Source organism: Cydia splendana, chromosome 25 (assembly GCF_910591565.1).
Source record: "Cydia splendana chromosome 25, ilCydSple1.2, whole genome shotgun sequence".
NCBI lineage: Eukaryota > Metazoa > Arthropoda > Insecta > Lepidoptera > Tortricidae > Cydia > Cydia splendana.
In genome coordinates this window covers 6,634,599-6,647,551 of record NC_085984.1, presented here as the reverse complement: position 1 = coordinate 6,647,551, position 12,953 = coordinate 6,634,599, and the positions used below count along the sequence as shown (strand labels likewise).

At 37.7% G+C, this 12,953-nt stretch overlaps 3 protein-coding genes across 3 annotated transcripts; 2 read left to right on the top strand and 1 right to left on the bottom strand.

The window, feature by feature from the left end:
- The first annotated feature begins 2,971 nt into the window (after positions 1–2,971).
- On the top strand, positions 2,972–7,393 carry LOC134802651 (acyl-CoA Delta(11) desaturase-like). The gene is made up of 3 exons (XM_063775287.1): positions 2,972–3,151; positions 4,832–5,168; positions 6,949–7,393. Exons 1-3 carry the CDS (start codon positions 2,980–2,982, stop codon positions 7,391–7,393), a joined length of 954 nt encoding a protein of 317 aa, XP_063631357.1. The 5' UTR covers positions 2,972–2,979.
- Positions 7,394–8,661: 1,268 nt separating this feature from the next.
- LOC134802923 (chorion class CB protein M5H4-like) lies at positions 8,662–10,126 on the bottom strand. The gene is made up of 2 exons (XM_063775640.1): positions 10,064–10,126; positions 8,662–9,030 (listed from the first exon to the last, which is right to left on the bottom strand). Exons 1-2 carry the CDS (start codon positions 10,109–10,111, stop codon positions 8,701–8,703), a joined length of 378 nt encoding a protein of 125 aa, XP_063631710.1. The 5' UTR covers positions 10,112–10,126; the 3' UTR covers positions 8,662–8,700.
- Positions 10,127–10,619: 493 nt separating this feature from the next.
- Positions 10,620–12,478, top strand: LOC134802894 (chorion class CA protein ERA.1-like). The gene is made up of 2 exons (XM_063775616.1): positions 10,620–10,738; positions 12,156–12,478. Exons 1-2 carry the CDS (start codon positions 10,688–10,690, stop codon positions 12,432–12,434), a joined length of 330 nt encoding a protein of 109 aa, XP_063631686.1. The 5' UTR covers positions 10,620–10,687; the 3' UTR covers positions 12,435–12,478.
- The last annotated feature ends 475 nt before the right edge of the window (positions 12,479–12,953 follow it).

The window sequence follows — 12,953 nt, the reverse complement described above, 5'->3', positions numbered from 1 at the left end:
AGGCCTTCCGACCGGACGTCACCCAGTTGGTCACCCCAGATAAGCTCTTTTGGCCGCACGATCCTCTCCCATCCTCTCCACATGGCCGAGCCAGCGAAGTCGAGCAGCCTTGCTCTCGCCGATGATGTTGGGCTCGCCCACCAATTCTTTCGTTTGAGCCCTGTCCTGACTTCAAACTCCTCTGTGAGGGCGCTACCCACTCTAACCCGCATTTTGCTTTCTTGAGTGGCAACTTTGACCATTTTGACCAGCTTGTCGGGTATGCCTAAGGCCTTGAGTATTTGGTAAAGCGCTTCCTTGTCGACACTCTCATATGCCTTAGTGAAGTCAACGAACAATGAGTGGATGTCCTGGCCATACTCCCATTTTTTCTCCATAAGTTTCCTTAGGAGAAAAATCTGATCCACAGTGCTCCGGTTACGGCGAAAGCCACACTGGTAATCTCCGAGAGCTGATTCCGCATATGGTTCCAGACGGCCCAGAAGAATGTAAGAAAGTATCTTGTATGCTGTCGGGAGCAGCGCTATCCCCCTGTAGTTCGCACATTTTTTCCTTGAACCTTTCTTATGTACGGGGCATATCACACCCAGGTTCCACTCCTGTGGTTGTCTCTCGTCATTCCAGATCTTCAAAATTATCTTATACAGTCTGGACTGTACTGCTCCCCCTCCATACTTCCATATCTCTCCCGGTATGCCTTCAACACCTGGACATTTATTGTTCTTCAGTCTCATTATCCCTTTTCCAACCTCTTCAAAACTGGGCGCTTCCACTTGTGTACTGTGTAAAGTATCCTCTGGTACATCAATGTGAACTTATTTTTTTTGTTAGAGTTAAATAATTCAATAAATTAAAAATAATAGTATTTACGGTATATAATAAGTAGTACTTTACCGCACTAGTGCGATAATTAGCACATTACGTAACTATGTCGAAAATTCAATAAAACGTACGATACACGTGCAAATGGGTAATTCGCGACTCATGTCGATTTAAACACTCCCTTCGATCGTGTTTTAAAATTCGCCACTGGTTGGAAATTTCCTATTTTTCGTACTTGTATCGTAAATAACTATTATTGCACACCTCAATAAAAAATCTCCTCCATACAATCTTTAGGTGGCGGAAATTGATAAATTTACATACATTATTATACATTATACACAGTCATATATAGTAGGTGTTGCCAATCCAATGAAAGAAATCTCACAAAATACACACAAAACAATTTATCATGCAAATTAATAATACTAACCCCCTAATTCATAATTATACTTTATTGACCTGATATAGTTAAATTATGTTTTATCCCTTTTTTAGAAATACCTACATTAGTCAAAATGACAAATAAGGACAAACGATTTGTAGCTAATTTAGGTTTTTAGCGCGTTTATGAATAAGGGGGTAGATATATAAATTTAAATATCAAAAAGAACCCTGTATCCGTTAAATTTTATCAAGGTCAAAGATCGGTCCTTGACAATCATCGACACTGTGGCCTCGAACAATACCGTCTCGTATATCTCGTCCTTAATAAAAGTCCATACCTCATTTTATTTCAGTGCATTCCGGAAATCACGCTGATATCACACGGTATAGTTTTACGGAAAAATTAAACTATATTTTGAAGTAAAATATAGGTAAGTGCTTTCTGAATTTTTTACAAATTCATTGCCAAGAACACGCTAGGTAATTAGGTATTGGAAATGGGGCGCTTAGCACTGAAAGTGTTATAAGTTCGTTCGCGTTAAGAGACCATCAACGTGCACACTAGCGCCACTGCTAATTAATCGTGATTATTTAAATTTAGCGACAGGTATTTAAAAAACCGGTCAAGTGCGAGTCGGACTCGCGTTCCAAGGGTTCCGTACATAAGTCCGACTCACGCTTGGCTGCACATTTCTAATAGGTTTTCCTGTAATCTATAGGTAAAGTACTATTTAGTGTATTTTTTCAAAATTTTAGACCCTGTAGTTTCAGAGATAAAGAGGGGGGGGGGGGAATAGTCGGACAGACAGACGCACGGTACGGAACCCTAAAAAGGGGGCCGCTACGTACTGTATTGTGTATTTCAGTACCTTTTGAACACATCAAACTAGTTTTATGTTGCTGGATACGTCCTGGATGCGTCCAAAGTTAAAACGGCCGTTTTTGTTTTGAGGTCCTAGTTCGACGAATCCAGCAACATAAAAACTAGTTTGATGTAGTACAAAAGGTACTTAAATACACAAAACAGTACGTAGCGCCCCCTTTTTAGGGTTCCGTACCCAAAGGGTAAAACGGGACCCTATTACTAAGACTTCGCTGTCCGTCCGTCCGTCCGTCCGTCCGTCCGTCCGTCCGTCCGTCCGTCTGTCACCAGGCTGTATCTCACGAACCGTGATAGCTAGACAGTTGAAATTTTCACAGATGATGTATTTCTGTTGCCGCTATAACAACAAATACTAAAAACAGAATAAAATAAAGATTTAAATGGGGCTCCCATACAACAAACGTGATTTTTGACCAAAGTTAAGCAACGTCGGGAGTGGTCAGTACTTGGATGGGTGACCGTTTTTTTTTTTGCTTTTTTTTCGTTTTTTTTTTTTGCATTATGGTACGGAACCCTTCGTGCGCGAGTCCGACTCGCACTTGCCCGGTTTTTTAAATACCTGTCGTTAATTTTAAATAATCGCGATTATTTAGCAGTGGCGCTAGTGTGCACGTTGATGGGCACATACATAATCAGATAGTAAACTATCCTTTTACAAATACTTACATAATATTGTCCGCCGGCTTAGCCACGCCCGTAACCAATCAAATCGTTGCTAATTAAAAAGTTAAGTTCACAGTGACCAGTTGCATTACTTTCTATAGGTAATTAGGAACGATTTTATTGGTTACGAGTAAATTAAGTATCGATAAGGGTACCTATTACGTTTCGATGTTTAATATTAATTATTACTTTCAGATATGGCTCCCAACACAACCGATGAAAGCATGTTATCGAACCAAAATAAGGAACTGCCAAAATTAATAGCCCCTCAGGCAGATGATTGGAAATTCAAGATTTCATACAGAACAGTCGCTGTTACGAGTTTTCTGCATTTGTCAGCGTTATACGGACTTTATTTGAGCTACACATCAGCTTATTGGGCTACTTTAGTTTTTGGTAAGGTTGTAATATAAGGTAACTACGCTACGCTACGCTATTTAAGGATTTATCCAAAAGGATAGCATCAGACGCCACTGGTGATCGTAGAGCTGGCAGCTTCCTCGCACAAAGAATAAGTATTGCGATACAGCGGGGAAATGCTGCCAGCATCTACGGCACCATTCCGCAGGATAGTTTGTAATTATTTATTTTTAGATTAGTTTTATTTATTTTTAGATTTCGTTTTTAAGTTTTTAGGTTAGTTATTTTATTATGTTTTAGGTATGGTATTATTTTGTTTGTAGGTATTAAGTTTGTATGCACTAATAAATATTAGGTAACTTAGAAAACTGAAATAGATGTCATATAATTAAGAAAAAGTTACTAAAAGTGGCGGAGGCCGGATTCGAACTGGCGTCTTCAATTTTCGCGACTGTAGTACTATGCCTTATGGGAAACGGTCGAAGAGATAGTTCAGATTCGGAAACCGCTGCCAACTTTTAATGTGTTGTTGGGCATGGCATTGGGTCTCCAAAACTGCCGGGAGACAGCGGCGCCGGCCATCTACTTCAGCGGAATTACGTCATCAAAATGACTCCCGCTTCGTTGCGAAAATTGCATATTACACCCAAACTATGTATGGCACATACACGTGTGTGGTATTAAATGAAAGCCAATAAAATATACTATATTTAATTTATACACTGTGTTCAAAATTATACAACAGTTTAAGAGAAATTTACAAAGAAATCAAAATTATGTAAAAAAAAATTCGATTATTTGGGTTTTACAACCAAACCAAAAGCCGGACGTTAAAGTAATGTATTACAATATTAAAGATAACATCTCAAGCCTTACACCGATACCAATAAAATCAATATTTGACCAAAATTGTGGAAATTATGCATCAAAATGTAGGTATTTGCCAGAACAAATGCATTAAAGTTAAAAAATCCAAATTGGTAATTTTCAGGATAATCTACTTAGGCTTCTAGTATGTTATTATCAATATGACCTGGATTCTAAAACTGTCGGGAGACCATCTCTATTGTCCCTGGGTAATAAATAATGACGTCATACAAATAATCACTGCCGAAATTCGCAAAATGTAAATTATAGCTATACCATGAGTGACACATACACCTATGCTACATGTAATGAAAGGTTATTAAATGTATTATGATTCACCTAAACATTGTTTGCAAAAAAATGTACGGTTTAAGAGCTATAAACAAAGAAATACCACTTTTTATGAAAAAAGTAGGTGTAAATCGATTTTATAGCTAAACTAAAAAGGTTAATAATGTGTTGCGTATAACATTAAAGAAACCAGTTATTCAACTATATATCACAACTTAAATTTTAAATTTCTGATAAAGACTGTGGAAGTTGTAGAACAAAAACTAAAGCGCGCCAACAATTCTACTTTAATGCGCTCATATTTTGCAAAGAAATAGTTCTAACAATCGAGTAGTAAATGCAAGAATATTACATAAAATACATGAATCGACATTTTCGACTGGAATATTAATTTATAAATTGGATTTGCTTGATAAACAAGCAAAATAACTGTTGCTTTAAGTACCTAATCTCGTCCTTTGAAAGTCGGTTAAAATGTGGCTTTTGTCACCTGGGCCACAAAGACGAATGAACCGAGTTAAGCTAGAGTACCTACTTAAACTAGAAATTATTTTCCAGACCTTGTCCTATTGGAAGCCAGTATGCTCGGCCTGATGGCAGGAGCCCACCGCCTCTGGGCCCACAGGAGCTACAAAGCCACCCTCCCTCTGCAGACCATCCTCATGCTATTCCAATCATTAGCAGGCCAGTACACCGCCCTCAACTGGGCCAAAGACCACCGGCTCCACCACAAACATAGCGACACTGATGCAGACCCCCATAACGCTGCGAGAGGTTTCTTCTTCTCTCATGTGGGCTGGTTCCTGGTCCATAAGCATCCGGAGGTAAAGAGACGGGGAGCCAGCATAGACTTGTCTGATTTGATGCGCAATCCTGTGCTGGTGTTTCAGAAAAAGTGAGTATATCCAGTTCTTTAGTGCCTGATTGGTTCTAGTTATGCGATTGCGCTTAGCCGATCTTTTGCTATTTATAATTTCTTTAATTGCAAGATCTGCTTGACCAACTTTAAATAAATATTGTTTTTTTTTACATTGTGAGTTAAATATGCTAGTGACCAGTAGAATTGACACATGAGACAATCATGTTCTCGCTTCATTATATTGTTTAATTTAATTTTAGTTTTGAACACTAATTGGAGACCTTATACATCTCTAAGTATTTATTTATTTTATTTTATTGTACATACCTACCTATATTCTTAATGTTTCTGACACTTAAGAGACCTTTACATCTCTAAGTCAATTTAGGCTAGTAATTATGTCTTACTTAGTTATTATGGTTAGTATACTGTCTTTTATGTAACATACGAGCACAAAATGCTGTGTCTTACAGCTACATGTTATAACTATTTTAATATTAATATAGGCCGGTAGCTTGAACATGTCATGCTCGCTTAAAAATCTTTGCTTACGGTGGCGTCGTTGATCGGGTGGCCACTTTCCCGAATGAAGGTTGAGGGAGGGATGGCTGAGATACGCGTCATACTCGTGAACGGGTGCTGTTTGTGGAGACTGGTCTGTTTAAGCTAACACGAGCTATTATACTTAGTAACTTTAATTTTGAGTTTAATTACAGCGAGACGCCACATTCTGCTCTCGTATGTTTCTTTTCTCTTAATGAATGTGTTGATTATACAGGATTTTGACTCTTGGAGACCTTATACATCTCTAAGGATAATTTGATAAACTATATAATCTTATAGTTCTGACACCTAGAGACATTTACACCTCTAAATATTATAGATTTTACTTGTGTTTTTGTATCTGTATTATTTTTTTAAATTATTATTATAGTTTTTGTTTACGTAATTCGACGTTAAGAGACCATATACATCTCTATGTAATTGTAATACGTTAGTTTGAATTGGTAGTTGCAGTTACTTGTATTTTATAAAATTGTTGATGTATTGTTATTGGTTTTGCTTGTATGTAAATTCAATGTTGACGTGTAAAAGTACCTTTGTGGCCTATTTGCTGAATAAATGTTGAAGTTTGAAGTTTGAAGATATCGTCCTAACTATATTCTTAAACAAAATATGTAATTACTTCCTGTTAAAATAGTGAAAGGTTATTTTCTGTTGATGCTACTCTGAATATATCCGTCCGTCAATTGAAATAGGTGAATATAGGTATGTCTCCATGTTCTATTATCGTTGTATAATGTTTAAAGTACGCCTACTTTATAGTTGTGTATTTTCTCTTAGCATTAAATTATGATGTAATGTTTTTTTTTGAATCCAGATCAACAATCCTCATCATGATCAAATCAAAGAAAATGTAATATCTAATATATGAGTTCATTTCCTTTGTTAATGTCGAGGTATGTGAGTACGAATCTTAACAGCGCCTACGAAAAATTTCCTCTAGAATACATAGTTAATACTTCTTTTTTTTTAATTATGATTTGTGTAGGAGCATGTCTAATAAGTAATAACGAACAAAAAAGGAACGTTGACGCGGCGTATTAATATTACTAATAGTGACGTGTTGGTATGCGTTGAATTTTTGTCATACATTTGCTGCGTTTACGGTATCTACATCAGCATATTTTGAACAGCGTCGTGGCCAATTCTATTATACCTTAATGTACAGATGTGTTAATTCTTCCGGCTGTACAATTCCTTATCCTTATTCCTTTATCAACTTATCAAAACTTGAACTTGTCTCTTTTTTCAGATATGGCTTCTACATCATCACCCTGTTCACCTACGTTCTCCCCACCCTTTGCCCGATGTTCTGGGGGGAGACCTTCAACACCGCCTTCCATGTCAACAACCTCCGCACCATGTTGTGTCTTAACTTCGTCTCTCTCATCAACAGTGCCTCTCATGCGATCGGAAAAAGACCTTACGATAAAGAAGTCCTGGCTACGGAAAACATGGCAGTGAACCTAGCCACTCTTGGCGAAGGATTCCATAACTATCACCACGTTTTCCCGTGGGACTATAGGGCTGCTGAGTTAGTTAGTAAGCTTAACTGGACAGCAGCGTTTATAGAGTTCTTTGCGTGGATCGGATGGGCGTATGACTTGAAGACAGTGGAGAATGGTGTGGTTGTCAAAAGAGCTAAGAGGTGTGGAGACGGGACTTATGAAAAACCGAAATTGGGTGCGAGGCGGTAAGAATGAATAAAGTTTAAATTAAACAGTTTTATTGTCTTTTATTAAGTTCGCAAGTTATCAATACCCCTATTAGTGTAAGTACATAAATTTAATTCAATAGCGTACCCAAGTTGTTTGTAAAAAACTATAAGGTGACTTTCTGATTCAGACTAAATATTATGTATGCTAGTTTTAAGGTATTTATCTATGGGCCAATAGTTAAATAAATAAATATTATAGGACTTTATTACACAAATTGACTAACTCCCACAGTAAGCTCAATAAGGCTTGTGTTGTGGGTACTTAGACAACGATATACATATTTATAAATACTTAAATACATAGAAAACACCCATGACTCGGGAACAAATATCTGTGTTCATCACACAAATAAATGCCCTTACCGGGATTCGAACCCAGGACCGTTTAAAGGTATTAGATGCCTGTCACGTTCTAACAAGTATCTAATACCTAATACCTTTAAAATAGCAATTCTTGTTTATTTATTTATTTATATCTATATGTATATTTCGGTGATCTCGGAAACGGCTCTAACGATTTCGAGCAAATTTGCTATATGGGGGTCTTAGATATCTCTGGGAAAACGCGCATTTTTGAGATTTTATATGTTTTCCGAGCAAAGCTCGGTCTCCCAGGTATTATGTACCTAAGTGCGAAAGTGACGGGCATAGTGACAGGCGATAAAAATCAATGCTGCGCCCGCTGCATTACTGCCGCCTGCATTGCCGCCGCAAATGTCAAATCTGGGCAGCAATATCGATTTTGACATTTACAAATGTCGCGCTGCAATACTGCTGCAGTAATGCTGTCGACAGAATTGCTGCAAAAAACCGTATAAAATTAAATTTTATTGGGCTATTGAACTTGACATTTCCTGCAGTAATTCTGTATTCATATTCGTAAAATAAGTAACTAGCTTTTGCCCGCGACATCGTCTGCGTGAAATTAGTGACAGCAGCTAAAGTAGGTATAGCGCCTGGATAATGCTAATAGCAATCATTCAATTCGCGCATTGCTTACTTCAATTATTAGACAATTCATTAACTCTTTCAATTCCACCCCCCTTTGCACTCTCTTCAGGGATGATTTCCAACATAAAAACTATCCTATGTCCTTCCATGGGACACAAACTATCTCTATACCAAATTGCAACTAAATCGGTTCAGCGGCTTAAACGTGAAGAGGTAACAGACAGACAGACACACTTTCGCCTTAATAATATTAGTATGGATTGAAATAATAGTGAGATGGTAACTTATTACAAATTTATTACTATAAATATGATACATCTTAACTATAGAGGTAGTTTAAGAGCGCCTACAACCACACGTGCTAATAAACGGGGAGCCGGAGTTGATGTTGGCATTATTCCCGCTCGGGTTCCCTCGCTCCTGCGTGATGGCGACGCAGTCCCCGCACCCGTACGACACCGCAGCCGACCCGCTCGTCGGGTACGTGCCTTCGAACGCCACCGCGCTCAGGAACGGCAGCGCGCCGGAGAGGCCTAAGTCCCCGGCGAGAGTTAGCTCCGCGCCAAGCGAGAGGCCGGAGGGAATGATGGGGCCGTTGCTGTTCACAGTTAAGAGGCCGCCGTTGTTGGGCGATGTGATGCAGCCGCAGTTTTGGCCGGAGATGCACTGGAATAATTGAAATGGTATTTGAGTACCTAACTCAGAAAAGGAAATGTTGCCAGCATCTTTGGCACTATGCCTCAGAGGCTCCTTTTAGATTTAGATTTTTAGTTTTGAATGAAGTTAAATTTTACAACGAAATATGTTTGTATACCTAGTCATATACGTTATAATTATAAACTGATGCTTTTGTAATTTTGTATTTATGTGGTCAAATAATGAGGCAAATAACAGTTAATGCAAAATGCAAGATACTTAAATGCCGATGGCCTAGGACGGCGGTCGGCAACCTCCGGCCCGCGGGCCGCATGCGGCTCGTGAAACTGTCACTTGCGGCCTGCGAGCCTCTCTGGCTATGTAATATTGAGAAACGACAATGTCTGATAAAGTCATAAATATTAACAAAGTGCAGCCCGCGTCAACTTACTCATCGTTAACTACGCTACTAAAACTACGCAAAAAAAGGTTGCCGACCGCTGGCCTAAGAGATCAGACAGGAATGTGCGTTTTTCTAATACAAAAGTCGTGAATTCAAAATGTTCAAATTATAGATTGAAACGCAAATATATTATTTTATAGTCAAAATGCACCACAGCACTAAACGTGCAAAGTAATCAACGCCTACAGTTTTAAACAAGCAATATCGTTATCTAAAGTTTATACTTGAGAGTCTGACATATTTGTAGATATTACAGTTAAAATATGTTCAATACATTGTGTTTTTACTGGAGTTTGGTGTTTTTGTTTCGGTACATTGTTTTTACGGCTGCTTACTTAATTTAAATAGACATACCTACATACTTTACTTATGTGCATACAAATGATAATTGATAATACAAATCTTAGAGTTAGCGTTTATTTAAGTAGGTACTTTATTCTCTAAAAAATATCATAGTGGAAACGTGTTTATATATAGGTAGTAAACTCTTTATTGTACATTTTGTACAAAAAAACATATTAAAGATAACATAAAATCAGTAAGAATAGCATTAGATTAGATTACTATTAGAGTTTCGAATAGCTAAAATGATTTTCTTACCTGGACTAGGAAAGTAGCAACGCAGAGAACTGTAACTTTTAAACTCATATTGAATGAAATTCCTTGTTTTAGAGTAAACAGTGAATGACCTACTTTATCAACTGGTTTAGCTTTTATATGTATCTAACACATTTATGTAAGATTTCGATAAAAGTTAACAAAATTAACGATAATACGAGTATGTTGCAAATTTTGAACAATCCGCGCGCTAATATCTTTAGATTCTGAACCTAATTCACATAGTGATAGAATTTATAATTCAAAGCATTTCCTACGTAAAAAAAATATTAAAAACCTGCCACAGGTTGATTGGTGGTATTCAAAAATAGTTACTGTTGAGTTGTATTTGGGTCAATAATTGCATGAAACTCGAAGGCATTTGAATTACGTGTAACAAATTAATATTATTTTCAAAATATTTCTTATCATTCTGATAAGAAAAATTTCACATTTATAAACGTTCGATAAACCAATTAAATGATTATACAAATTATAAATTGCCAATCGTTTACGTAATGTAAACCTGCATGCGATTGCTGTGTCAGTATAAAATGAGTGACATAGTTATGTGGAATCATTCTAATTGTTTTAAAGAAAACGGGACAAGGCAATAGATATAACGAAATGTCTCCCTTCATAGTTTTTGCTCTGTGCGTGCAGGCTTGCTTGATCCAGGTAAATATCATGATATCAGTACCTGAGTGTTTTCCAAAAAAATTTAACATTTCATTCATGTCTTCAAAATATTGACTTCTTGGGCTCATTTTACTCAGAATCATTTGTACATTCACGCTTCATACATGAAAAAATGTGTCCCAAGATTTCCTTTCCAGATCTTCACATTCTTGTATGAAAAGTTTTTTTATTTGTATCAACGTGACGCACTGGAAAAATATTTTTTCATACAAAATTTTGGGACAGATTTTTCCATGTATGAGGCGTGAATGTACTAATGATTCTGAGTAAAATGAGCCCAAGAAGTCAATATTTTTTTGGAAAACGCTCACCTATTAACGTTATCCTGGTTTTTTTGCGAAGACGAAGAGAGCTACCAGTGCCTACGTGTTTGTTACATTAAGATTACATTTTTGCAATTAATTAAGTAAACCTCATCTTCAACCTACCGTTCACTGCTGATAGGCCTAATCCAGAAATGTCCAGCAATCAATCGAATGTCGTCCACCCGTCCAGTACTTTGATTACTACATGCTTACAAACAGACTTATTCTTCCGGACTCGTATCCGGATATAAAGTCCTGTTTTGCATATTTTTGAATGGCTCTCTGAAAAATTCTTAGCTTTTATGAAAAATTCTCGCTAGAGCCCAGCCCGTTGTAAAGCCTCTACCAGTCTACCAATTTACAAGTAAGTTTACTTTTTTGCGTAAAGAGGTGTCCTGGGTGCTTAGCCAACGTGTAAATCGTTAACGCTCCTTGGCGTGGCGTAGTCATATCACTTTATCACTCTTCCATATTAGTGCGACAGTGCAATTAAATAGTGGCAATTGCGTTTCGTTCGCTACGGAGCGTTAGCGATTGGCATGTCGACTACGGGGCCTGGTGCGGCTAGTTAAATTTAATATCTACCCTAATGTGTTCTGTTTAGTTTCTGGTTATAATTATGCATGTTTCAGCAACAAATCCTATTATCAAAATATACTAACTTTCACATTTATACCAAAAAGAATAGATAGTATAGAGGGGTCCTGTCATTGTAAATTTTGTAGTCACTGTAAATTTACTGCCATCTATCGACACACGACTAAAACTCAAAATGAAAACGTATAAAGTTATCAAAAAATGTATATATATGGATAAATGATTTTATTATTTTTAGATCATTTTGATCCATGTTCATTCACTGATATCTATGTGTTAAAATTGTTAAATATGAAACGGTGTCATCACGCCATCTAGCCGACGATAGGCTAAAGGTGTGTGCGGCATCTATTCGAGAATGACTTTTACTTGAATTCCGAGGCACGTTTTTTCCTTAGACTTTATTCGTCTTATACGAAGTTACATATGTCTTTGTTTATACTATCAGCAGAACACACCTTTAGCTGTAGCTAATTTTATTCCTGTTTCCACAGACCGTGCTAAGCCAGTCCTGCGGTTACCCGCAACTCCCCTACTCCGGAATCGGCGGGCTGAACAACGCGCCGCCGCCGACGCCAGCGCCGGCCCCGCCGTGCGCGTCGTACGGCGGCGTGGGCACCGGGCAGGTCGGCGTATCCGGCGACATCGACGCGAGCGGCCAGACCGTCGTCGTCGGCTCCGTGCCCGTGCTCGGCTCCGTCGACTTCAGCGGCACCGTGCCGGCGTCCGGCTCCGTGTCCATTTCTGGACAGTGCGGATGCGGTTGCAACTAGTCGAAATCCCAGTATTTTAGTTTAATATACACAATTTATAAATATACCTACGTGTTGTTTCTTTCTTCTTAATCTTAGCTTTGCAAGTCCCGATGTTATTTTAAAAGGAAAATAATCTAAACGAATTTTGAACTATAATGGAATAAAATAAGTTCCAAAATTCAAAATTGCAAACCAACCCGAAGCAAAATAAATATTAAATGTAAAATATCAAACAAAATCAAACCAAATCAAATCCAAATGAATGTTATTAAATATTTATCATCCAAAATCATCATTTAAAAGTCAATTCTACCAGCAAACAAGAAAACAACTCAAAATTTGCATTTGATTACTTGCGTCACGTGTGAATAAAATGCAACTTTGCTATCAGTTTTTGAAGTGCAAAGTAAGCCTTTCCGAGCTGGTGTGGTGAAAAAATGATTTCGGGACTTAGTAGGATAATGGTTTATAAGCTATGGAACCTACTATTGTCCACAATATTAAACTAACAATCTCCTTGGGCCTTGTCGGCGGCCT

Coding starts and splice junctions, on each gene's coding strand:
- LOC134802651 (XM_063775287.1), top strand. CDS start 2,980: ATGTTATCGAACCAAAATAAGGAACTGCCAAAATTAATAGCCCCTCAG. Junction 3,152..4,831: donor TTGGGCTACTTTAGTTTTTG/GTAAGGTTGTAA, acceptor ATTATTTTCCAG/ACCTTGTCCTATTGGAAGCC. Junction 5,169..6,948: donor GTGCTGGTGTTTCAGAAAAA/GTGAGTATATCC, acceptor CTCTTTTTTCAG/ATATGGCTTCTACATCATCA.
- LOC134802923 (XM_063775640.1), bottom strand. CDS start 10,111: ATGAGTTTAAAAGTTACAGTTCTCTGCGTTGCTACTTTCCTAGTCCAG. Junction 9,031..10,063: donor TTGCTACTTTCCTAGTCCAG/GTAAGAAAATCA, acceptor CAATTATTCCAG/TGCATCTCCGGCCAAAACTG.
- LOC134802894 (XM_063775616.1), top strand. CDS start 10,688: ATGTCTCCCTTCATAGTTTTTGCTCTGTGCGTGCAGGCTTGCTTGATC. Junction 10,739..12,155: donor TGCAGGCTTGCTTGATCCAG/GTAAATATCATG, acceptor CTGTTTCCACAG/ACCGTGCTAAGCCAGTCCTG.